At 38.0% G+C, this 25614-nt stretch overlaps 2 protein-coding genes and 1 pseudogene across 2 annotated transcripts in view; 2 read left to right on the forward strand and 1 right to left on the reverse strand.

Moving 5' to 3' along the window:
• The first annotated feature begins 112 nt into the window (after window positions 1-112).
• Window positions 113-7284, forward strand: LOC147915837 (FRAS1-related extracellular matrix protein 2-like). Its single transcript, XM_087437209.1, is given in 5 exon segments — window positions 113-274; window positions 4506-4602; window positions 4605-4802; window positions 6545-6638; window positions 6811-7284. Coding segments are annotated over 5 exon segments (993 nt in total). The 3' UTR covers window positions 7253-7284.
• Window positions 7285-8251: 967 nt separating this feature from the next.
• LOC147915838 (FRAS1-related extracellular matrix protein 2-like) lies at window positions 8252-14926 on the forward strand (annotated as a pseudogene).
• Window positions 14927-19004: 4078 nt separating this feature from the next.
• SMARCA5 (SNF2 related chromatin remodeling ATPase 5) overlaps window positions 19005-25614 on the reverse strand; it is a 41858-nt gene continuing 35248 nt past the window's right edge. The window contains exons 20-24 of the mRNA XM_087437575.1: window positions 25125-25257; window positions 24415-24533; window positions 23769-23981; window positions 21081-21188; window positions 19005-20277 (exon numbers count right to left, since the gene is read on the reverse strand). Coding sequence (XP_087293701.1) covers window positions 20212-20277; window positions 21081-21188; window positions 23769-23981; window positions 24415-24533; window positions 25125-25257 — 639 coding nt within the window. The 3' untranslated portion in view covers window positions 19005-20211. The remainder of the gene's footprint in view (window positions 20278-21080; window positions 21189-23768; window positions 23982-24414; window positions 24534-25124; window positions 25258-25614) is intronic.

Genomic DNA, 25614 nt, shown 5'->3' on the forward strand with positions numbered 1-25614 from the left:
TGGATATATACCAGGTGCCCCATGATGTCGCTGCTACTGTAAATTCTAAATGGAGAGGTGTTGTATATTTTATTCCAGTACCCAGGCCCAATTTAAGGAGCCAACTTACAGGATGAATGAAAAAGATAGGCAGCTAAGGTCAGTCATTTACCAGAGTAAAGACACCAGCCCTAGGTCCTTAGTGCACGGCTATACCTTCCAGGGCTCAGCCCAGGTGGTGATGACTACAAGGAGCTGCCCAACACTGATGACTCCGCAATTAGTTTTCTACCAGGTAAGCATTCTAAAAATTTTTTGACGCTAGGCACCACAGTGTTGCTCCTCCTAACCTTATTTATAATAATGAATAATTATAAGCAACCTAAATGCCCAATACTCAGGAAATGATTAATTGAATTATGGGATATCCACTTGATAGAATAATGTGAATTCTAGATTACCAGTGATCATGTTGCTATGGCAACTCTTAAAAATATAGAGAAGACTGAAAGGATATGCTTGGAAAAGATGATAACTTCATGTTAGAGTAATAAGATTATTAGTCATTTTTTTTCCAAACTTACTCTATAGTTGTATTGGTAAATATGTGTTCAATAGCAAGTTGTTGCTATTTATGAAGTTAAGGAAATTAAACAGGTTATAATGACCTTGCTCACTTATATTATCATAACTTGTGACAGAGTCTCATAGGGTCCCCTTGGGAACATCAGCCCTGACTTTAGAAAAATGAGCTAGATGCCAAAAGGTATAAGCAGGTCACCAAAACTAAGTACAATAGAAGTGAAAATAAAAAGAGAAGGTAAATGGAGTTCAGAAACTGGGTGTCACCAAGTGTGTCTCCAAATATGAGGTAGAAACAAAACAACAGAATTTGACACAGGTAGGAGGCTGAATAATGGCCCCCAAAGAATCCAGATCCTAATCCCTGGAACCTGTGAGTTTTACCTTGTATGGAAGAAGCATCTTTGCAGTTGAGTTTAAGTTAAGGATCCTGAGGTGGGAAGATTTTCCTGAGTAGGCCCCAACTGTATTCACAAGTCTCCTTATAAGAGGAAGTTGATGGAGATCACGCATAGAAGAGGACAGGGCGATGTGACCATGAAAGCAGAGATTGGAGTGACATGTCACAAAAGGCCAGCAGCCCCCAGACTCTGGCAGAGACAAGAAATGGATTCTCCTCTAGAGCCTCTGGAGGGAGCACAGCCCTGCCAACACCTAGATTTTGTCCCAGTGATACTGGTTTCAGACTTCTGGCCCTCAAAACTATGAGAGAGTACATTTCTGTTGTTTTAAACCATCAAGTTTATGGTAATTTGTTTCAGCAGCTACAGGAAACTAGTACCACAGGCAATTAGAGATCAGCAGAGTTTGCTGATGTTGGCTATGAAGTAAAACGAAAAAAACTATAAAACACACTCAGAGACTCCAGGCAGAGTCTGGCCCTCAGTGTTCTGCTGTGAGGTAAACTTTATACACAGATTCAAGACCCTAATCTGAAGACACAACTCAGTTCATCTTCCAGAGGGAATACTTGGCAAGCAGCATCAACAGATATACCATGTCATGAAAGCAATGTAAATTCCAACCTGCAGCTTCAGTAAAGCTGTGTTTAGAAAGAAACTGTGAGCCAGCTCTGATGGCCTAGCGGTTAAAGTTCAGTGCTCTCCGCTCTGGCGGCCTGGGTTCCTTTCCAGGGCATGGAACCACACCACTTGTCTGTCAGTAGCCATGCTGTGGCGGTGCCTCACATAGAAGGACTTACAACTAGAATATACATATAATATACATATAGAATATGTACTGAGGCTTTGGAGGAAAAAAAAAAAGAGGAAGATTGGCAACAGATGTTAGCTCAGGGCAAACCTTTCCCAGAAAAAAAAAAAGAAAAAGAGGCTACATGCAGCTATAGATTACTATATCTATAGTATACTAGTATACTATAGATTAAGTATACTAGTAATCTAAGTATTAAGAAATCTAGTGACTTCAAGACTGTAGAATAAGACTCCACATTTGGAGCATGACTGGAGAAAAAAACATATATACATTTCTCTTTATAGATATAGATATATTATCGCCCTCTATATATCCCTCTATAAATCAAATTCATAATGATCAGATGAAGGGCAAGTAATAATTTGATCCTCATATCCTTGAAAGAATATTTTCAGAGCAGGGGCCATATATGCAGCTCTATCTCCATTTTTTCCTTCACTCATTCACCAATCTCATTTCTTTTTTTTTCAATTTTTTTATTGAGATATAACTGACATATAATATTATATTAGTTTCAGGTATACAACATAGTGATTCAATATTTGTATGTATTGTGAAATGATCACCACAGTAAGACTAGTTACCCAATATCACTTCTTGACCTGAAGGTCATATTGTCATTTGAAAGACCAGTGCTTCAGACTCTTCCGTTCTTGGTATTGTGGCATATATTAACAGTACAATATGTCAACTGAATTCAATTGACAGCAAGCACAAATATGTTGGACTTTTTATAAAACTTTGTTCTTTGACTTTACAATGGAACATCAATGGAACATCAATAAGAAAAAAATGATAGGCAAAAAAATGATTGCCTTCCCCGCCTTACCCCCATTAAATTTTATATATTTTAAAGTTTAAAATATAATAAAACTCATCTATATACACCTTTGGATAAACAATTCACCCATTTAAACTATAGAGTTTGGTGGCTTTTAGTATATTCACAGAGTTGTGCAACCCTCGCCACAATGAATTTTAGAACATTTTCATCACCCCCTAAAGAAACTCCATACCCATTAGCAGTTTACTCTTCATTTCTCCCCAAACTCCCTCCCCTCAAGATTTAGACAACCACTAATCTACTTTATATCTTTATAGATTTGCATATTCTGGACATTTCTTCTAAATGGAATCATACAATATAAGATTTTTTGTGACTGACTTTCATTTAGCATGTTTTCAAGGCTTATCCACATTATAGTATGTATCAGTACTTCCTTCCTTTTTTAAGGCTAAATAATATTCCATTTTATGGATATACCACATTTTATTTAACCATTCAGGAGTTGATGGACATTTGGGTTGTTTCTACTTTGGGGCTATTATGAATAATGCTGCTATGTACATTCATGTACAAGTTTTTGTGTGGATGCATGTTTTCATTTTTATTGGGCAGGTACTTGGAGAGAAATTGGGAGACCATGTGGTAACTCTATGACTACCCTTGTGAGGGACTATCTTGCATATAGCCTTTTAACTTTTGCGGTTATGTTGGTAATCATGTATGTTCAACAGACGTTCACTTCTGAGGGCATTTTTCAACTCCCAAATCCTCTATCGCTAAGTGGCTCCCTGTATCTTGTCAATGGAAAATACATGGGCATGAGCAAGCCCTAGTTTTCAGAAACCACATTTGTGATGCTAAACTGGGAATCTGAATTCAAAATTATAACCAAAAGAAATATGTATCATAATTTTGTGCTAAGAATATTTTATTACATTATATTTCTTTAAAAATTGGTGATTCATGTGGCAACTCTCTATGAGCCAAAAAGTCTAACTAGAACTACTCTTAACCCATCTTTCTAGAGATTCAGTAGTTTACTTATTGTTCTTAACTATTATATGATCTACTTTGTTCTGTAAATGTTAAGATTCATGAAAAAAATATTTTACTGGTGTAAATAATGAGCACTGTGGATGTGATACTGTTCTGTAAGAAAATGAGATTGGAATATTATATATTATGCCTTATTCCTTTACTGTGAATATTACTAAGCACCTGCATAAATGCCTTAAGGCAAATGATGCATTCTAAATTCCTAAAGTGAGAGAAAGGATGAGTCTATGTCATATTACTCTTCTTATGTCCAACACCTAACCCCACACCTGGCGCATAGGAAGTGTTCCAAGATCATGAATAAATGATCAAATAAATTGATGACTCCAAGTGTATGATTAAATGCTATTCTTCCTAAAGGGATTTTTAAGGTCCCAGCAGGACAGCCATGGCACACTCAAAAGTGTTTAACTGAAGAGTGTTCCATGAGGGGAATGTTGCAGAGGTGCAGGCAGGATTAAGGGAGCCAAGACGAGTGCAGAAGCACCGAGGATCCAGCGGCAATGAGGAGCCATTGCCACCACGAGGCTTGGAGAGGCAAGGACAGAGCAGTGTGACCAGAACTGGAAAAACTGGAGCCCCATGGAGAGACGAGCCGCCCAGCAGGAGCCGTAGGTGGGTAATGCTCCCTCAAGCATTAGTGATACACATTTGAAACATCTTAATGAAAGCAGATATACTATGGACTAAAATAGAAAATTTGCCTTACTGAGACAAGCCACAAACTTTAAAAACATTTTGCCGTTTCTGCTTCTTGCTCAGATCCCCAGGGTGACACGTATTCAGTCTGTTTGCAGCCACAGCTACCGTCAATGGAAACATTTGATCTATACAGACATAAACTAAGAGAATGCATCTTTTTCTTCTATTTTTTATCCCATTTTAGGCCTGTAATCCCAAATCTTCCATTTATAAGAAGACAGGAGCCATCTGCTCAGCTGAGAGCATTAATGACACCCTGACCCTGTACCGCTGGCTGGTCGGCGCAGCAGTAATGGGGTCACCAGCCCAGAGCAGGAAGTGGACTTCAACACTTTGTTCACTGCCACAAAATCTATCACACTTGACCCCATCAGTTCCCAAGCCAGGTCAAGGGTACAGTGTGCAGCTCGAGCTGTCAGTGCCAGTGACGACGTGGGCCTTGAGCTTCTGAGTCCAATTGTCACTGTAAATAAAGAGGATGGTGTGTGGGGGTATCCTAAAAGGAAATCCCTTGGCACAAGGGCTCCATAACGCAAAGAGAAAATTATAACTGCTCGAAAACCATGGCAGTTGCTCCACGTAACATTCACTCTTCACCACTGAAATAACACGACTTTCCATTTATATAAAATATTTAAGAGCATATTAAACCAGATTTGGGAGTGGGGATTCTCTTACATACATTTTGCATTTTATTGTAATATTGTTAATAATTAATAATATTATTATTTTAAAAAGAGACAAATGGAAGATAGATTTTTTTTTAACTTTCCAAGATGTTATAAGTTTTGTAAATTTGACGTCCAGTCCCTACATCCACATTAGCAGGACTGTATGATATTAAGTTCTGTCATTTATTTTGAATTGACCATTGGCCAGGAACTGTGTTAAGTGTTTTACACACATTTTTTCATTTAATTCTCACAACATTTCTATTTGGTCTTCAAGTGAAGGAACTATTTTACAGGTAATGAAACTGAGGTTCCGAGAGGTTAGACAATTTGTCCAAGGTCATTTTGAGAATCAAGATTGCAGCTCAGTCTGATTCTAAAGCTCAAGTTCATTCCAGTTCACTTGATGCCTCAATACTGTATCACGCAGGAATAAAAACCACGTGTAATGATGACCCCAAGTACTTTAAGATCAGTAAGTATCCCCTAGACAATAATTTTTAGTAATTGTCAATATTGCTCTTACAATGTAAGGATCAACATATTTCTAATGTCTATTTTAACAGATTGCATTATGTATATCGTATATATGAGGTATTGTTTTGAATTGTAAGGTATCTACAGTTGAATTGTTTAACTCAAATAGACACAATGCTACAACGAATATATTCGCTGAGGAAAAACCTTGAAATTCACATGTCTTGTACCCATTAAAGGGAATGTTAAATCAAAGGGATAGCCACTTCCAGGCCACAGAATGCGTGCCTAGGGGCAGTGTGTGAGGTGGACAGCAACTTTCTCTAAGATAAAAAACCTATTCATCAGATAGTATGTGTAAAGGGCCAGGTCAGGGCTGAGTGGGCTGGGGCTCCCCTTGGAACTCATATCAATGCAAACCCCACGTAACAATTTTTAGCCCTAATGTTTTCTCGCGGGGTCCAGACCCCCTGCCCAGCTCTCCCCAGCTGGCTGGTCATCGTGGGCACTAAGTAAGCTTGGGCTTCCTCCTCTTTCTTTCTCAAGCCATTCTGAATAAGTACAGACCTGGCATGTGGGGGGTTTTTACATAATAATCAACATGAAATAATTTCATTAAATATGTGTGTGCACATGTGCGTGTTTATGATTTTCTAGGTTGACAATTATATCCTCCGCGGACTAGAAGAAACTCCAGTCACAGGGTCAGCTGAGCCGTCCGCTAAGGGAAGTGCCCCACACATTTGCATCTTGTTGAAGCAACAAGAAATCAGGCCTCTTTTGGACAAGAAATTTTTTGAGAGAAATGCATTATTAGATTATTGTTCTTAATCAATTTATTCCAAACCTTTTTCCCTTATAATATTGGGGTCAATAATTTACAAAGATATTTGTATCAAAGACTCAGTTTTCTCATCTGCAAAATGAGAATATCTCCTTTGTAGGATTGCGGGGAATAAATGTGATGATATATGTACATTGGTACTTATTAGGCATCAACAAACTGTAACTACTATTTTTTTATTTTCTTATTCTTATTAACCCTGGACTGGCCAGTCCCATACGTTTTCATTAGCATCTGTTTCCCCTCTGTCAGCCTCTATGCTTGGCACGGAACCTTTCCCAAGCAAGATTCAATATATGGGGCCTGATGACCCTGATTACCCCCAATCTGATCAAAATAACTGATGATGCAGCACACAGATGGCAAGTGTTACCGTAAAACCAAAGGTACAATCGTGCAGTCGCTGGGAGGAGAAGGGAACCTCAGGGCCATGCCTCAGGCCACGGGAAGAGCTGAAGATACAGGTGGCACTGGGTGCCCCTGTCCCCAAGCTTTGCCCTATGCAGGCTGCCTCTCCGTGTTCCCGGAATGCGGACCGTCATCTCCACGCGGCTTCTGGCCAACTGCAAGCTCACTCCCAGCCCTGATGGCACCCGTGTGGGCAACCACAAGCGCTCCAATCTCCTGGACGACAGCGAGCTGTGCATCAAGCGTGGCTGCACCAGGGCCCACACCAGGTGCCCCGAAGTTCTTGGACAGAGCGCCCCCTGTCGGTACAGCGCCTCCCTGAGATCGGCCCGCACTCGCTGCTTTTACCAGAACCTCAACCTTCAGGTTGAGGTTCCTCTCTGGGAATTCAGCGGTTCCTATGACACGTCGGAACTGCTGACTGAGTGTGGTGGCTGCGTAGGCACTGATGGCCAGGTCGCTTCTGAGAGGAGACCGTTGGGAAGGGACAGGGGGAAGGCTTGGAGCGGAGAGGCAATCTGGATTCTGTAACTGAAGACAGAACAATCCATGAAAGTTTTGGAGCAACCCTAAGTGTGAGTGATCTCTGGCTAAACTGGTTCATTGGAGAGGCCACTCCAGAACCATAATTCCAAATGGAACTTTAGACACCATCATCATCACTGTCACCAGTTACCTTATTTGAAGTTTACAAAATGCTTTCTTGTCATTTTCTCATTTAATCCTCCTTAGTCTCATGTGAAGACCCCCATAATAAAAATAAAAACACCCCTGAGTCGCTCAGATAATAGGGGCAGAATTAAGACTTGAACCCACATCATCTGATCGCCAATTCTACACTTCTTCCACATTGCGCCATAAAAAGTAGAGCATGCATCGAAGTGCTTGTGATTTGTGGATGAGCATATACATGTAGCTGGTAGGTAGGGAGTTATACAAAAAACCATGGAAGCGGAGAAAACTGAGGCTCTGGTTGATTTAGCTGAAATATACAGGCAAAAGTGCTTTAAAATGGTGAGTTCATATTCAATTTAAGCAAATTATTTTCCCCAGCATCACATTGGCTGCAATAGAGCAGAGACTAGGACTCTGTTCTCCGGGCTGCTAGTCCAGGGCTCACTGCTTCTGACGGAGAGTGATTTGAAAGATTATTCTTAAGCCTTTTTAGACTTCTTATCTTCTTTTAGAGTTAAAGCAAAGTCTCAGACTTAGGTAGCTTCTTCAAAACGACTTAATGTTGGAAGTGCAGTGTTCTGCTGGGCTCAAGTGTAAAAGTCCAACAGGAAGCCTCACCTGATCCAGAATTTCCACTGCTGAGATGCACCTGCATGCATGACCATGAGCCCAGAGCTTCTCTACAGCGTCCTTTGGGGCAAATGAGAAGCAGGTCAGACAACTGCAGGAGAGACATAGAGTTAGACATGAAAAACTTGAAAACTTCCCTTCTACAACTTATTTATAATGTAACCAAGAATCAAAATTCTTAACACCTTTCTTTGTTGGTTGCCTGGCCTCTAAAATGGCAAGAAGATGCCTTCTGTTCCTAAAGGTATGTCTCTTAGGAAAGTATCCACGACTGAGGTCTGCCACAAGTCAGAAACCAAGCAGAGTCAACCACCCAAGAGAAATATGTGCTTGCACATGCTGTCAGTGGGTGCCAACCTCAACCCATGATGGGAAACTTAAGCAATGGAAAAAGAAAAAGTTAAAAAGAAAAAAGCATGGGCCAGCCCAGTGGCATAGTGGTTAAGTCGCACTTCGCTTCGGCGACCCTAGGTTCCTAGGTTCAGATCCCGGGAGCGCACTGACGCACGGCTTGTCAAGCCATGCTGTAGCGGCGTCCCATAGAAAGTAGAAGAAGATGGGCACGGATGTTAGCCCAGGGCCAATCTTCCTCAGCAAAAAGAGGAGGATTGGCAACAGATGTTAGCTCAGGGCTAATCTTCCTCAAAAAAAAGAAAAAAGCCTTAGGGAGCCTTGGGGAGACCTCAGTGACCTGCAATTTCACTCTAACTGCTAAAACTATTCCCTCTCTTACCAAGCACCAGGTCCCAGTACCATCCAGGCACAATGGGGATGCAAATGTTAATTTTTTAACAGGTTCATTCCTGCTATGGAGAAACTACACTCAGGTACTTTTGAAGGAACTCCCTCTAACTTGTCTTATGACTATTAAGGGTGAGAAGCAGTGCTGCGGTGTCTGCAACACTTAGAGATTGGCAGGAGTATCCTGCAGGACATGTGCCATTCATTTCTCAAACTGGGTCCCCGGGAAAGAAAGGGACAAGAAATAGGGAAAAAACAGAAAACAGTACCCAGAGAAAAAAGCTTTTTACAATTTGAAATCATATTAAGAAAGCAAACATATTCATGGTCTAGGATTAAAGGGAATCTGAAATGAAAAAAAAAAGAGTGCAGTTACTCTTTGCAAAGCTAGATGACCGTATGGCCTCTAGCCACCTCTTAGAGAAACGTCAGGAAGTCAGCTAACCGCCTACCTGTTCATGAAGGAGAGCCAGGAGGAACTCTGCCTCTTCATAGTAAACCTGTATCACCTGTATTCTTCTTTTTCCCTCTGGTCAGGCTCCCTATCCCCAACCAGCATGCACAGCAACGAGGAAGGCAGGTTGGTGGTAAGTCGGAGGTTTGCTTCCAAGGGCCGCTGGTAAGGTCTCACCCAGGTAAGCTTCTAAGCAACAGCCCCGCCTCATCCAAAGAAGTCACCAATCTGCATGAGATCACAGAAGCTTTGACAAAAATTCAAACATTGGCTGCAGAGACACACCAGTGGTCTGTAGAAGCGGTGCTTGTTCCTTGCTGGATTTCTCTAGGCTTTTTGAAACAAGAGAGTGTCTGATGAGTAACGCTGCTGTTCACTGTGACTGAGCTCTGGAAAGACACTGCTGGTGTCTATGATCCATCCTTTTCCCAACCACCCAGGTACCTCTCTGTCCTCTTGGGTGATGTCTGCAGACCATCCTGATGCTACCTTCACACTGAGCCTCTTGAGGAGTGAACCCACCTTCCACCGGCCAGCACAGCACTCAAGTTTCATCTCAGATTTCGCAGTGAGTTTTCAGGACAGGATTTAGTTTGGGATGAAAAAGAAGTTTCTATAGTTATCAAGTATGGCATTCACATCCTGGATTTTCCAGTGATGGAGGGAAAGTGATAAAGAAAAGCTTGTGAATAGTCACATGGATTAGACAAATTGGGAATTCACAACAGTTTAAGGTAAAGAAATAAGGTCTACTTGCTCTGAATGCTCAGAAACAGTGCTCTGCCTACCAATAAACCATCCCACTACCTTATTTTCCTATTTAGAATCACATCATTTCAGTCTTTTTTTCTCACTTCAATATTGGTTCTCATATCATAGTCTCTTCTGATAATCAGTCAAGTTAATGCTACAAAACCTGTTTAATTATTTTAATAAAAACCTTAGCAGATCTGAGACCATTCTGGGATGTACACAGTGAAGTTAATTCCATGTATCATGCTCCACACCTAGAATACACTTTACCCACTATCTGTCACTTGAAGGATCTCATCACCTTTGACCTTGACGTCAGGTTCCAATAGGTAAGGATATTTTCTAGTAACAGCTGTGTATTTCAAGGTTTCTCCTCAGTTAATCCATGCCTTCTAGGATTCCCTTAGTTTGGATTTATCAGTTCGTATTGAGTTATCAATTCACTTGTTTAAATCTCCCCCCTTTAATCCCTATATTTTTAGGAGTGTCTAGCCACACACATGTTCTACCCCAAAACAATTGGTTTGAAATGTAACACATCATATCAAAGGATTTTTTTAGGCTAAAAAGGGATAAGAAAAGAAATTCTTTCTTTTTTTCATTCAGAGTTTTTCTGGAAAGCCAGAGTGGTATTTTATAATGCTTTTAAAAGTTGAGATTTAGAAATGTACCTAAGCCAAAGATAGCTTGTATAATTAAACGCAGATCAGTTCAAATGATCGGCCTATTTTAAATTAATATTCAAAGTACTCTATGCCTAGGAGCTGCTTCTCTCAACATTATGAATGACTTAGAGATATAGTGTTGCTTTTTGGTGTGTTTTGGTTACTTTTAAAAGTATATAATCCAGGACACATTCAGTTTGAGTATGTCAAATGGTTTCCAAAATATTATTTTATAGTTTATAATAGCTGCCAGCACTTTATTTTGTCAGATGTACAATTAAGCAACAGAAAAGGCATAGTTAATTAGTATTTTAATATTTAAGGCTTTACGGTAATCTTAGTAATTTGAGAATGTGTGAATAATGATATATGGTTTTGAGAAAAATAGAAATAATAATTTATAGCTAGTTTTCTCTACTTATTTTGGAATAATTTAATTTTGAAGACTATCTAAAAAAATATTTGGTTTGAGCAACCACAGATATCACTCTTTTACTCAAAATTCTTCAATCATTTTTCATATCACTCAGAATAAAAACACAAACTCCCACCATGGCCTACAAGACCCTACACCACTGGCCCCTGTCTCTTTGCAGCCTCAACTCACTCTACCCCTGTCTCATTCCTTTTTAGCCAGCAAGGTCTAGCTTGCTGTTTCTGGATAATTCTGTCTTCCTCTGACCTCACAGTCTTTGCACTTGCTGTTTTCTTTACCTGAAAATTTTACCCAGTTATTTGCACAAAGCTCACTCCCTCATTTCATGTCTCTGCCTAAATGGACCCTCTCAGAAAACATCCTGTCTAGGATAGCCCTTGTCTATTCCTCATTGTTCTCTAGTCCTTTAACAATTTTTTTTTGTTTATTTATTTTTTCCCCCAAAGCCCCAGTAGATAGTTGTATGTCATAGTTGCACATCCTTCTAGTTGCTGTATGTGGGACGAGGCCTCAGCACGGCCAGAGAAGCAGTGCGTCTGTGCGCGCCCGGGATCCGAACCCGGGCCGCCAGCAGCAGAGCACACTCCCTTAACCGTCTCTAGTCCTTTAAACCCTGCTTTGTTTTTCTTCATAGCGTGTATCACTTCATGAAAGTGTGATATACCCGTGGTTCTCAGTCAGGGATGATTTTACCCTCAGGAGACCTTTGGCAATGTCTGGAGACATTTTTGGTTGTCACAATAGGAGGAGTATTGCTGGCATCTAGTGGGTAGAGGCCAGAGATGCTGCTAAACATCCTACAGAGCACAGGACAGGTCCTCACAATAAATAATTACCTCCATGGTCCAAAATGTCAATAGAACTGAGGTTGAGAGACTCTTATATATTAATCATTTGTCTCCCCAAGATTAATATAAACTCCATGAGGGAGGGAACTGTGTATGTCTTGCTCACCTATTCTCAAAGCTTAGTTTTTTATACATATATATTAAAAAGAGTTTAGATCCACACTGCTTTCCAATATGCGATACCAAACATTTGTATAGTCGTCCTTACTGTTGTCTCAATGACTAGAAAAGTACCTTTAACTTTATTAGATACTCAGCAAATCCTGGATCAGTGTGGGAATACTGGCACTCACTCTTCGGGGAAGGTCATTTCTCCAAGAAGTTATAGTCTCAAATATATATTTATTAAAATATAATATAGGGGCCAGCCCCATGGCCTAGTAGTTAAGTTCAGCATGCTCTGCCTATGTTCGGCGCACTCCACTTCAGCAGCCCGGGTTCAGTTCCCAGGCACTGACCTACACCACTTGTCGGCAGCCGTGCTGTGGTGGCGACCCACACACAAAATAGAGGAAGATTGGCACAGATGTTAGCTTGGGGCGAATCTCCCTCAGCAAAGAAAAAACAATATATATATATATAATATATATTTATCCTTTATAACTTGTACTAGGAATTCTCAGAATATTTAACATGGTGATATTAATCATGTCTTTAAACCACAGTATCATTGGATCACTTTCATAGTGTTGCTTGGCACCTTGGATCGTATAACTTTATGTATGAGAGTAAAATATCTATATCGCTTACTAACTCATTTTAGATTTATAAATCATAAATCTATTTTGAATACTCTGGTTTTGCTTACATATCTGTCTCTTTTCCTCCTGCCTATTAGGTCAGTGACCCAGTTGCAGCTGAATTCAGTCTCAATACCCAGATGTTTCTCTTCTCCAAAAAGGAGCTCTGGATATCTGATGGGTCTGTGGGCTTTGAAGAAGGAACTGATATGATCTTATCTGAGGTTAAAGGCCCTTCTACATTTAAAGAACTAGAGTTATGTTCATAGCTCATATACGTTTCAGTCCAAAATGTCTAGCCCAGGGCTGGCAAATAAATGGCCTATGTAACAATGTGACATCATTCTCTCTTTCCAAACTTAAGACAAACATGTTAATCATGTTCCCCGGTTCTGCTGAACCCCTGAAATCTCCAAGTCTTCCAAGTGGCTACTACTAATCCTCAGAGTTGTCATGAGAAATGAAACTCAATACTATTTCTTTTTTTTTTTTTTTTAATTTTTATTTATTTATTTCCCCCAAAGCCCCAGTAGATAGTTGTATGTCATAGTTGCACATCCTTCTAGTTGCTGTATGTGGGACGCGGCCTCAGCATGGCTGGAGAAGTGGTGCGTCGGTGCGCGCCCGGGATCCGAACCCGGGCCGCCAGCAGCAGAGCGCGCGCACTTAACCGCTAAGCCACGGGGCCGACCCAATACTATTTCTGATTTAAAATACCGTAGAAGCAGCATCCATAAGTGTGCCTCCATTGGTCATGTGACCTTCTGGATTTTATCATTTCTTGGTAAAAGAAAACCTAAGTCAGTATGAACTTATACACAAGAATAATAAGACTTGGGTAATAAGACTTTGAAAGTCTTTCATTTTTTCAGGATAAGTAACCTATTTATTAACAAAATAAAACCTTGAGAAAGCAATGTCATCATCTATCTCAATAACTCATACAGTCATGCACCACATAACGACATTTCAGTCTATGATGGACCACATTTACAACAGTGGTCCCATAAGACTAGTACCATATAGCCTCGGTGTGTAATAGGCTATATTATCTAGGTTTGTGAAGTACATTCTATGATGTTTGCACAATGATGAAAGGGCCTAATGATGCATTTCTCAGAACGTATCCCTGTCATTGAGTGATGCATGACCATACAGTATTTCACAATTAGGAAATTCTAGGAAAACCCCATATTCAGCATCGGATGTATTGGCTGCTTTTGACAAAATCTGGAAAATATCTCCTTTAGGTCTCCATGATTTTTTCATTCTTCAGAAACACTTTCAATCACCAGATTTGCATTAAAAAAAGAAAACAGACGCCAAACTCATGAACACACTTTAGCACATGACTCTCATCTGATCTGACTTCCCCTATGGTCAACATGACATCAGACTTACATATTTTCTTTCAGGTTCAATGATCTATGGTTATATAATAGTAGACCCAGTTCAAAATGCAGGTGACTCTTTCACTTGCAACATGGCGAAGGTGTTCCCACGCACAGGAGCAGACGGATATGTTCCCAAATATAATCCAGGACGTAAGGGATATGGCTGCTTGGCTGATGCACCCTCCCTACTCTACAGGTTCAAAATCCTGGGATGTGATTTTTGATCTTATGTTAACCATCTGCTCTATGGTCAATAGCATACTACCTTAAGGAGAAAGAAAATGACAAACAGGGAATATTATTGCTACCAGTGGACAGTGTGGCTGGTCAATGAGATATGCTGAGGCCAGTTTCATAAATTTATTTAATGGTAATTCTTGAAATCAAAAGTTTATGCTTCAGTCAGGGAGAAAGTGGTGGACCATTCACTTTTTAATACTAGAGTTTAAAAGGTAATACCAAATATTTCATGTCATCTTCTAGGATAGAGCTCAGCCAGAGATTCAAGTTAGAAAATTTGGCAACGTGGATTTTGATACTCAGCCACAAACGACAAGGAAGCACTTCCTCTAGTGAGACAGCCAGGATCTAATGGTATCAGCCTGTCCTCTGCTGCCCTCTTTCAGGTGTGTGTCCTACAACTCACACTTTAATAATGGCCTCCAACTTCCCTGCCCCATATCACTTCTCATACTTTGTCAACTTCCTCAAAGCAAATTGGTCTTTTTTTTTCAAAGGTGGCAACTAGAAGAGAGTAGTATATCCATACAATTTATACTGTCCAATCAGGGGAGAATGCAGAGCATTTGGAAAGAGGAGACTGGAATATTATCAGTCCGCACTCTCCTTTGCTGGGGACAAAACCTTGAAATACAGAAGAGCCAATCCTGAGTTACTCACTCTATCTCAAGATATAGACGCTGATAAAAACAGGGGCACTAATATTCAACATTACTGCCCTGAACCGTTCCAGAAAAGCTGTCCTCACTCCAGACTTGTTCCCAGGTGGCAAGGCTCATGAGCAAATGGGACTAGAAATTGTAGGTATAGATCCTCAAAGCAGCACCATGTCCATTTTGAGGAGTGCATTTGGTCTCTTATTCCTGAGCTGCATCAAATTATTGACTTCACTTCTACTCAGACATAAGGTTTGTGCTCAGATGAGAAAAATGACCCATTGGTTAAGCAACTGTAACAGCAACCAGACAGTCACTCCACTCTACAGTTATGGTGACTCCTCAGAAGCCTAAACTATCTGCTGAAGTTTGAAGCACCTTCTCTGACAGCTTAAGCTTAACCATACCTAGAAGCAGATATTGTCATCTGTGCATCAACATGGAAACATAAGTTTCTGACTTCAAACCAAATCAACCACGTCTTAAAACAGAGGGCCAGCCCCGTGGCTTAGCTGTTAAGTGCGTGCGCTCCACTGCTGGCGGCCCGGGTTCGGATCCTGGGCGCGCACCGATGCACCGCTTCTCTGGCCATGCTGAGGCCGCGTCCCACATACAGCAACTAGAAGGATGTGTAACTATGACATACAACTATCTACTGGGGTTTTGGGGAAAAAAAAAAAAAACAGAATATACAGCAAGATAAATGTGCCAAGAATTACTTTTAGCTGTTTTGATGTTGTCCTTCCTATGAAGGAGATGACACAATCACCCCAAAATCATTCTCTATCAGCAAGTCTAGTTCTTTAACCACCATTTGTACATCAGACCAACAAGGAGAGGGGTCTTATAGCTTCACCAATGCCTTGCAGTCACTGTAAAAATATGAGGTTTCTCAGGTGTCATTTAATTACCCATGTGTTTAGCATTCTTCCTGTTATAGTCTCATAATTAGATTTATAAACTTGAGAGTAGAAGCAAGCAAGCCATCATCAAAAGTTCTGTAACATTTATTCCGTTTAAAGGAAAGGGAAACCATAATCAACAAGTATATTGAGATGTACTAACACAGTGCATCTCAAATCTCAGTATATGTGAAGATTTACCTGGAGAGCTTACATTTCAGGGCCACAGCCACAGATTCAGATTCAGCATATTGCAGTGTGATGGGAGAATTTGTATTTTTAACAAGAACCAGGTGTGGTAACTGCTGCTGGTCCTCGGATCACATGCTCTAACATAATTGGGATGTAGTGACTTAAAAATACTAGTATATTAAAACGCGCCAGAAAAATCCTCGGTAAAACAATCTGCATATCCAAAATTCAAGATAAAAACATTTTCTCTGAAATACTATTGAATGATCTTCCTCAGCTTAACTAAAAGAAAAAATTCATGTTACCCTGGTGAAGTCATGTTAATCTGAATATATCCGTTAAATAGGTATTAAGGGTTCTTTTCATTTTGCTTAGGCAAAATGTGTTTTAAAAACAGTGCTTTTCAAATTTTTCTGTGCATATGAATCACTTTTGAGGATCTTATTAAAATACAGATTCTAATTCAGTAGGCCTGGCATGAGGCCTCAGATTCTGCATTTCTAACAAGCTCCCAGGAGCAGGTCTTAGAGCATATCGCTGAAGGCCCAGAGAGGATTACCGTGATGTCAATTTTCAAAATACATCAGACTCAGGGTGACAGTTTTTTCAAGTGAAACTCGCAGTGCTGAGTGCTGCCTGAGACATAAGCAGAAGAGAAAATGGTTTCAGGGAAGAGGAAGAGGTGTAAATGGTGAGGACATTAGAACGCCACACTGCTTCTGCTGCCACGTGTCAGCAGTGACGAGTGACCGCCGACCTTAAGCAGTGATTCTAAACCTCGGCTGCACAAATCTGAGTGCAGAGCCTATGCAACAGTGTTTTGGATCCAGATAAACTGAAACAGGTTACACCATTATTATTCTTACCAAGAGCTGCTCCTTCCTTTAAAATGGTCATAGAAATCAGGACAACTGTGTTCTCTCCTGAAGCAAGTGCAATATTTTGCACTTGATTCAACTTCATACTTTTTCAACTTGAGACTGTCCAGTGAATTAATTCTCCCACAGAAAAACTGAACAGAAAATGGTGTCCCGTGTTAAGGGCTGGAGGCTTCTCAGAAATGGGATTTATAAATGTTCCTTAAAATGTTACTACACCTGAACCCAACTACCACTTTGTGGACATGCAGATCTTTAAAAAAAAAAAAAAATTAACATATAAGTTATTTTTAAAATACTCCATGAACACAGAATTAAATATTATAAATTCTGAGAAAAATAGTTTTTTGAAATCTATCGACAAATTGGTAGGTTAATTGGTAAAAGTGTTAAATACTAATATATTGACCAGTTTATTACTTTTTGCTATCATGTATCTACCACACATAACAAGGCACTCTGAGTATACTATAAGGAAGACTAACATTTAGAGGTCCTTATAAATGCAACTATCCTAAATTAGGGCAGTTTAGTTCAGATTTCCTAATTAATAAAACTTCAACATATTATAATAAGTATTATGTAAGCACTGCTATAAAATTGAGCACACTTTGGGGCCGGCACAGCAGCGTAGCGGTTAAGTACGCATGCTCTGCTTTGGCGGCCCCGGGGTTTGTAGGTTTGGATCCCAGGCGTGGACCTGCGTGCACACTGCTCATCAAGCCATGCTGTGGAGGCATCCCACATACATAGAGGAAGACTGGCATAGATGTTAGCTCAGGAACAATCTTCCTCAAGCAAAAAACAGGAAGATTGGCAACAGATGTTAGCTCACAACCAATCTTCCTCACTAAACAAGAAAAAAAAAATTGAGTATGTGAATGTGAAATACCCTGAATTTTAAAAAAATGTTTGCTACTGGAAAAATTTCCATTATCTTTTTTTCTCCAAGGTTTTAGCATTAAAATTTTAAATATTTTAGTTGAAAGTAATGATTATATTTTATTAGTTTTACCTGGATATCTTCCCAACAGAATATAATCTTCCTAACAAAAATAATATACAGAGCCTTACTCAATTATTAAATGAAATATTCTCAGTAACAGATCACTGTAACCCCAGTCACCTATGTAAATACCCAGCCTCCTCTAGGCTGGCTTTAGACACCATTCTAAACTAAATTCTAGTAAAGGTTTCCTCTTCCTCAACTGGAAATTGAGGAAATCAATTGGAAATTGAGTTCCAATGTTAAGTCTATCTTCTCCACCATCAACTCCTCTTTAAAACGGTTGATAATTTTTCTCTCCTTTAATTAACAAGATAAGTAAAAACTTGGCTTTATTCTAGATAAACATGCTGTAGTGATAGCCTAATTGACCTGTGCAATAGAAATATCTCATATGTTGGCTAGATTGCAAAGCTCAATCTGGATGTTGTTTCTTTCATCTGTTTTTCAAGTGTTTTCCTTTACGTTTCTTTTACATTTGAGTCCCCAAGCTCTCAAGGACTGGCACTACACGCGATTCATTTTGCATTTCCACATTCCACCTCCTCCCACTCCCCACCCCCAGCCAGTATGAGGCTTTCTCTTCTTGAAAACATCACTTCTTTTGTGACCTCTGTCAAGTTTTCTTCAGCCTTATATTTTTCCAATTATTTCTTCCAAGATGCAGTCACCACTCTTAAGAATGATAGCTCCTTTCATGAAAAAAGTAACCATTCCTCAAACTTTGCATATATTAGACCCATAACTGTTATTTTAAGAATCCAAGGTTATATAGAGGTCAATTTAGGGAAGCACAAAATACATTCAAATTACTCTACAACTTGCCAGAAGCGCTGTGTTTTGCTTGACATTGATAGCAGCAATCCTACATTTTGGAAAAGTAAGCAGTATTAGTATGACAACGGAAATCAGCATTATAAATAAAAATCTCAATTATTTGTGGGCAGATGAAAATGACAACTGACAGATATTTTAGAGGAAGAAATCTAATTAAGAGAAAAAGATAATGTCCTAAGGAAAAAAGTGAATAAAAATCATATAAGAAAATTACAGAAATGGAAAGAAAAGACCACTTAAGGATTATAAAAGTTATATTTATTCACGATGCTACATTTATTGCATTCCCTTAGAAAAATGGAGAACTGTTTATGTACCCAATTTGCACATATAAAACTTTATACAAATTATGTGTAGCACATAAAGGCCTCTGGTACAGCTAAAATCCTGACACTACAATTTGGGTAATCCTGCTTCAGGGTCTCCAGTTTATCAAATCTGTCCATAGAAAATAAAACTGGAATTATAGTCAGTCTTGCTACTCACATTTAGAAATTATTTTAAAATATAATAAAATAAAATTTTCAATTACTCTAAAACTCAAAAAAGGTAAACTGGAAGGGGATACACTTTGTTATCAATTTCAATTTAACAGTATGACAAATGCACACCTTATTTTGGCTGGGTCATTTAAAAAAAAAAAAAATCACCTTAGCTTTGACATTATCTTTCTAAGTTGTGGCTGCTTCAAAAGGTAATTTGTCAAAATATTTACCAAATGATTAAAAATAATAATAATAATATTCCTTTTACAAAATGGGACAACACCGTAAGGAACCAAAAAATACTAAATGTCTTTGGCTATACAACTAAAAGGCCATTCTTCTGCCAACAGAATGGGGCATATTCACCTCAGAAGCAACTACAGAAATAGCAAGCATGAAAGAAATATGCATAGAATTTAATGACTTTGTCTTGCCTTTTTTTCCCATCCTACTCACATAATAAGCAAGGAGAATGCAATTTACATAATCTTCCCAGATGAGACTCAATAGCACTACAAAGATACCCAAATTTCTGCAAAGGCAAAGTGAATTAAAACAATTACACAAGTAAGTGAAAAGTGATGGGACAAATGTTATTTGCAATTTTCTTTTTTTTAACTTGTTTGTTTTTAAGCCTTACGAGTGTAGAAATTATAGCTGATAAACAAAAAGTCACAATCTTCACAAATGGAACTATAATAGAAAAATAAATCAAATGAAACATTTATTAATAAATGAAGCCTATTTTATTATTCAAGTGTTAATGATAAAAAAAATTTCAGCACAGCTGTTGCATTTAAAAAAGTGAAACTACATACTATGTTTCTAGCTCGGTAAACAGATGAACCTGATGTCTTTGAATGACATAACAATTGAGCATTGTACAGTACATCTTATGAAGACCCGTAAATTAAAGAACTACTGGTTTAAAGTTAGTGATTATGAAACAAATATGTATTCATAGTTTCAGCTTCTTTTTTCTTCCTCGACCATCAGGTGCTCCGTCCATTTTACGTTTCTGTGTCTACAAACAAACAGAAGGATTACTTTCCATCACAAGAATAATATTAACGTGAAATAATTGGTAGACACACGTAGCACTTTACTAATAACTGCTATACAGTAACAAGTATTAGATCTTCTTACCCAGAATAATCTTAATTCTCCAAATAATCTTATCTACTTATTTTACTAACACAATAAAAAAATTTCAATGCTACTAATGAAATAAATGAATCATTCACAATTAGCAGTAGTAAATCAATAAACCAAATAAATGTATAACATGCCCTCTTACCAAAACAAAACAGTAATAAGAAGTATTTTGTGAAGTTACATAAATAACTAGATATTATCCAGAGACACTCATTTATTCATGCTTTTATAAAGTAACTATTATTTAATAACAAAATGGCTTTCTTCTCTTAAAATTTTTGCTGTCACATTACTAGGATATCCCTAGGACAATAAATCAAAGCTAGAAGTCAATAGCAAAGGTTGTAAAAGCCGTTGTTTTCCTAATATTTCTTTAAATATTCTAAAATTATAACTTGTATTCCCAACGTCAAGTATAGGCCCTTGTCATTCACAAGACATACCTTCCCATATTTTCACGAATCCCTGTACTATGGACTACCATCATAATGTGATTTTCCCCACAAAATGCAATCAAGTTTAATCTATACTTTAAGCTACCCAAGGCTATACCATTTACAAAAAAACAAAAAAGAGACTAACATATCAATGATAGCCAAGTAATGTTCAAATTCTTAAAAAGAAAAAAATTAAGTCCTCCAAGAAAATATTTACATATTCAGGAATACTTACTGAAGGCTTTGGTCCTCTTTTCTTTTTCTCTGCCTTCTCTTTTTCTTCTAGTTCCATGTTTTCTCTTTCAATCAAGGTAATTAAGGTGTTACACCTCCTCTGGAGCTCCTGAGTTGTAAATATAAATTTACATGGTAACCTTGTATTTTCCCTCTACAAGTGTTCATGATTACAACTTTAAAACAAAGGTATGGTTTAATAGGGTAATATAAAATCACTTACACACTCCTAAGAGATAAAATTTTACAAAGCAAAAAGGAACTGATTTCCATACACAATCCATGCTATGAGGATAAAAAAAAATATGTTTTTACTTCTTTATTTAAAGCCATACTGCTGTGTATTCTTCATAAATCCTTCCTTAAGAATTAAAACAGTGAAAAGGAACATTTCATAATATATCCAACACTGCGACTTAGTGGCTATGCCTGAGAACTATCATTTATATCCAAACTTAAAAAAATTAATAGTGCGTATATTTGAGGGTCAAAATCCACTAGAACTAACTTTAATAAAGGTGTACATAATCGTTGTCTTAAAAGCATTATCAGTAGAATTATGGTAGTCAAGATATCACATGCCACCTTTCCCAATTTTGGAAAAATAGCTGTGGAAATCTGTGATGAGTTCTACCTTCTCTCTCTCCAGCAATCTATGCAGCCTCCAGAAAAAAATTTAAAGTACAGTGTAGAAGTAGTAGATAACCCTGAAGAAAAAAGAAGTCCATCTGAATCACTGCTGGCTAGCAGCTCCCTTCCTTACTGAGCAAAATTGTTTTTTATTTTTCTTGTACTAAGTGATACTACTACTACACAATCATGACAAAATCATTTAAATTCTATTTTGTAGAATTTTTATAGAATACACCAAACAAGGTCTAGAAAATTTGTGATAGCATATAGAGACAGAAGGCAGTACACGACCTCAAAGTTCTGTCTTTCCCTTAACAGGTGTACTGAGGCACACATGCCAGAATGTGTTACAGATGTGCTAAGCTATGAACCCTCTTGGCTCTCAGGCAAGAATTATGCCTCAATGTTTATCACAGGGGGCCATACATATATTAACATTTTTTATACGTGCCTTAACATGAAACACGTTAGGAAGTAACGCTCAGTTTTAGACCACGGTATTGTACTAGTAAATCAATGGGACACTGCATCTTGCTTCCCTCACTACAAAATCATTCTTCCTTATTAACTATATAAGTTGTTCCTACTTAAAAAGACATAAGGTAGAGTTCACAGCAACTGAATCTGTCTTTCCTCGAAGTACACATTTACAGTGCATTTGTAGGGCAACATTTCCCAAACCAGGGTTTCAGAGAACACTAGTGCCCCCCCATCCCCTCTGATGTTTCCTGAAAAAAACAAAAACAAAAACAAAAATCCTTCAGTGGTCAAACACAAGACTGCACACTATCCCGCATCCTCCAGAGTGACAATATACTTTAAACACAGATGAAAATCTTATAAATAGAAAATGTTTAAACTTTAGATCCCAAACTTAAAAGACTACAGAACTTTTTTGGCATTATCACCATCCTGCAGAACTCAAGACAAAGTGAAAAGTTCAAAGGTGATAAAATACATAAGAAAAAGAGCAATTCATCAAAGCTCAACTTTTCTGGATTCTAATTCTAGGCCATTAGAAACAGAACTTCCTCATCAGAAATAGCCAGATATTGGGAATTAAAACAAAACCCAGCATTAAATCAGTACAAAGAGAGTTTTACTACATTAAGCTATTTTACAATAGCCCAGACTCAGCATTCTTATGGGCAGCTGCCTGAGTGCAGTTAAGTCCTCTCTTTATCAAAACCTGTTCATTTACAAAATCAAAACTCTGAACTGAGCAAATTTTACATTCTAATCATCCCATTCAGAAGTTGAAACTGATGGTGACATTTCCTCCTACTTAGAACCTGATTAAATTTAATATCAAAAACTAGCCCTATCATATAGTGATGTTAAAAGACATGTGATGTGTGTGGTGATGGATTGTAACTAGTCATTGGGTGGTGAACATGATGTAATCTATGCAGAAATAGAAGTATAATGATGTACACCTGAAATTTACATAATGTTATAAACCAGCGCTACCGCAATAAAAAAAATAAAATGTTAATAAATAAATAAAAACCTGCTTAAGTTCTCTAAAAAAAAAAAAAAGACGTGATATTAAAGGATGGGACCAATAACCTTTTTCAGTTGCCTATGATATTAGATCTTTAACTGTGGACATGAACTGTTTTCTAAGGAATTGATTTAACCTATGATACTACCAATACTGTAACAAAAATTAACTTCAAAAAGAATGGGGGGCCAGCCCAGTGTCGTAGTGGTTAAGTTTGTGTGCTCCTCTTCTGCGGCCCGGGGTTCACAGGTTCGGATCCTGGGCACAGACCAACGCACTGCTTATCAAGCCATGCTGTGGCAGCATCCCATATAAAGTAGAGGAAGATGGGCATGGATGTTAGCCCAGGGCCAATCTTCCTTAGTAAAAAGAGGAGGATTGGCGACAGATGTTAGCTTAGGGCTAATCTTCCTAACACACACACAAAAAAAGATAGAATGGAACCACAATCTTCTCTTAATAAAATTTAAAAAGTTACCTTGAAGAAACTAAAAAATATACTTACTCTGTAACCGTTTGCTACATTACACAAAAAGGCCACAAAGCACTCACCATTGCAGTTCTAGATTTAAGAAACCAGTCAAATCTGAACTGAGGAGAGTTTCGAATACACTGTCGCAATTCATCATAAACATTTTCTTTGTCGAATCCCAGCTTGTGAAGCATACAGATCAGAAAACGATCCTCTTCTTCAGTATAGTTTTTTCCTTTGTTAGTACCATATGATATTCTCAGCTGATGAAAAGGTGCTTTGTACCGTCCAATCTATCAAAGTCAGATTTTATATTATATAAAATATAAATCCTACATAATTTATACTTCAAATTCAGCTTTAGTAAAATTAGCTAAAATTGTTGTATTTCTAGTCAGAATTTTGTACCAAAAGCACCTCAATTATATTATATAATCGCTATCCTGAAACAACTTCATAGTCCTTATTATTCTAAAGAGAAATATATACTCAGACTTTCTGATACTACATAGGAAAGAGCTAATCCTAGTGCCTCTGACCCAGATATATCAACTGAAATACTGAGGTAAATTCTGTTGAGAATACCTATAACTTTTGAATGTTTTTCTTTGAAGAAAACTTTAATTCTAAACCATCATTCTTTTCCTTTATAAAGTTACTTTAACTCTCATATTCACAGGTAGGAGTTATTTTATTAACTATCATATTTATTAATACACAAAGTACCTTCGTGTCAAGTGCTTTTTTGATACTAATTCTTCTCTGAATTCTTGCCTCTCCCCTTTCAATCTGAGCCATTATCTTCTCTATGTCCTGGAGCTCATTGCATCTTTCCCAGAACACAGCTGTAAAAGAGTAAAAGTAAGACAGACAGGATGAGTGGAGCAAAGGGGAGAAATATAACTTATCGCAAATGCTCTTATTCTACTTGCTAAGGATTAAGAAATGTTTCCATTTCTTCCACATCTACTACTACAAAGTAAGTCATTTAAAATTTCCCAGTTTCATTAACTATAAAAAAATGAGATGAACTAGATGATTTAAGTATCTCTCAACTCTTAAATTTCTGCTATTTTGAAATTCTAAGCAGGTTCATCACAGCACAACTACACATATACACCTGACAATCCAACTGACTTCAGGAAATAGGCACATAATTCTTGAGAAGTTAGGGAGAGAAATGAAATAAAAATGAAAGCACCATTATTCAGTGACCTATAGTTAGTTACCTAGGGTAAAAAAACTTAAAAATTATGCCGTTTTTAAGAAGGGGACATTTTCTAACTCAATTTTTTAAAAACACAGAAAAAAATAAGGCACTACGTTGTGGCAAAATTTAGCTTATCAAAACATAATTCAGAGCAAGAAAATATTTCCAGCAGCTCTCCAAAAGCCTGAGAATATTCTTAGACCTGTTACAATAATAAAAGAATTACCTGAGTATTCAATGACTTCTTCCGGAGTTTTTCCTTCTACTTCTCTTGCTATATTTTCAATATCATCACGACCCCACTTCTCATTAGCTTTGATAAATTGGTTAAAATCTCTCTTATTCCAATTGGTAAATCCCTTCAAAGCAATAGAAACAATATTTAATCACAGCACACTGAACTTGGAAAAGACACTATCATACTTTACCAATGCTTCTAAGTATTACAGAAAATAATTTTCAGTCACTCCTGGTTTATCTTGTTTTAATTAAGTTCTTTTAAAGTGGTAACTTTTCATGTACATAGATATGCACTTTTAGCATTACATCACTTAGATACCCAAGCAATTAAATCTGAGTGGAAGAGAGTAAGGAATGCTGCCTGAAAAGGTGACATTTTTGCTGAGCTTTGAAGGATTAGTAGGAGTTTGCCAGGAAGAATGAACAGAGGCTAAGGAGTAGAGATAGAAGAAAGTGGGAAAATGGCAGGAAAATGA

Source organism: Ceratotherium simum, chromosome 12 (genome assembly GCF_057802395.1).
Source record: "Ceratotherium simum simum isolate JZ-2026a chromosome 12, ASM5780239v1, whole genome shotgun sequence".
Lineage (NCBI taxonomy): Eukaryota > Metazoa > Chordata > Mammalia > Perissodactyla > Rhinocerotidae > Ceratotherium > Ceratotherium simum.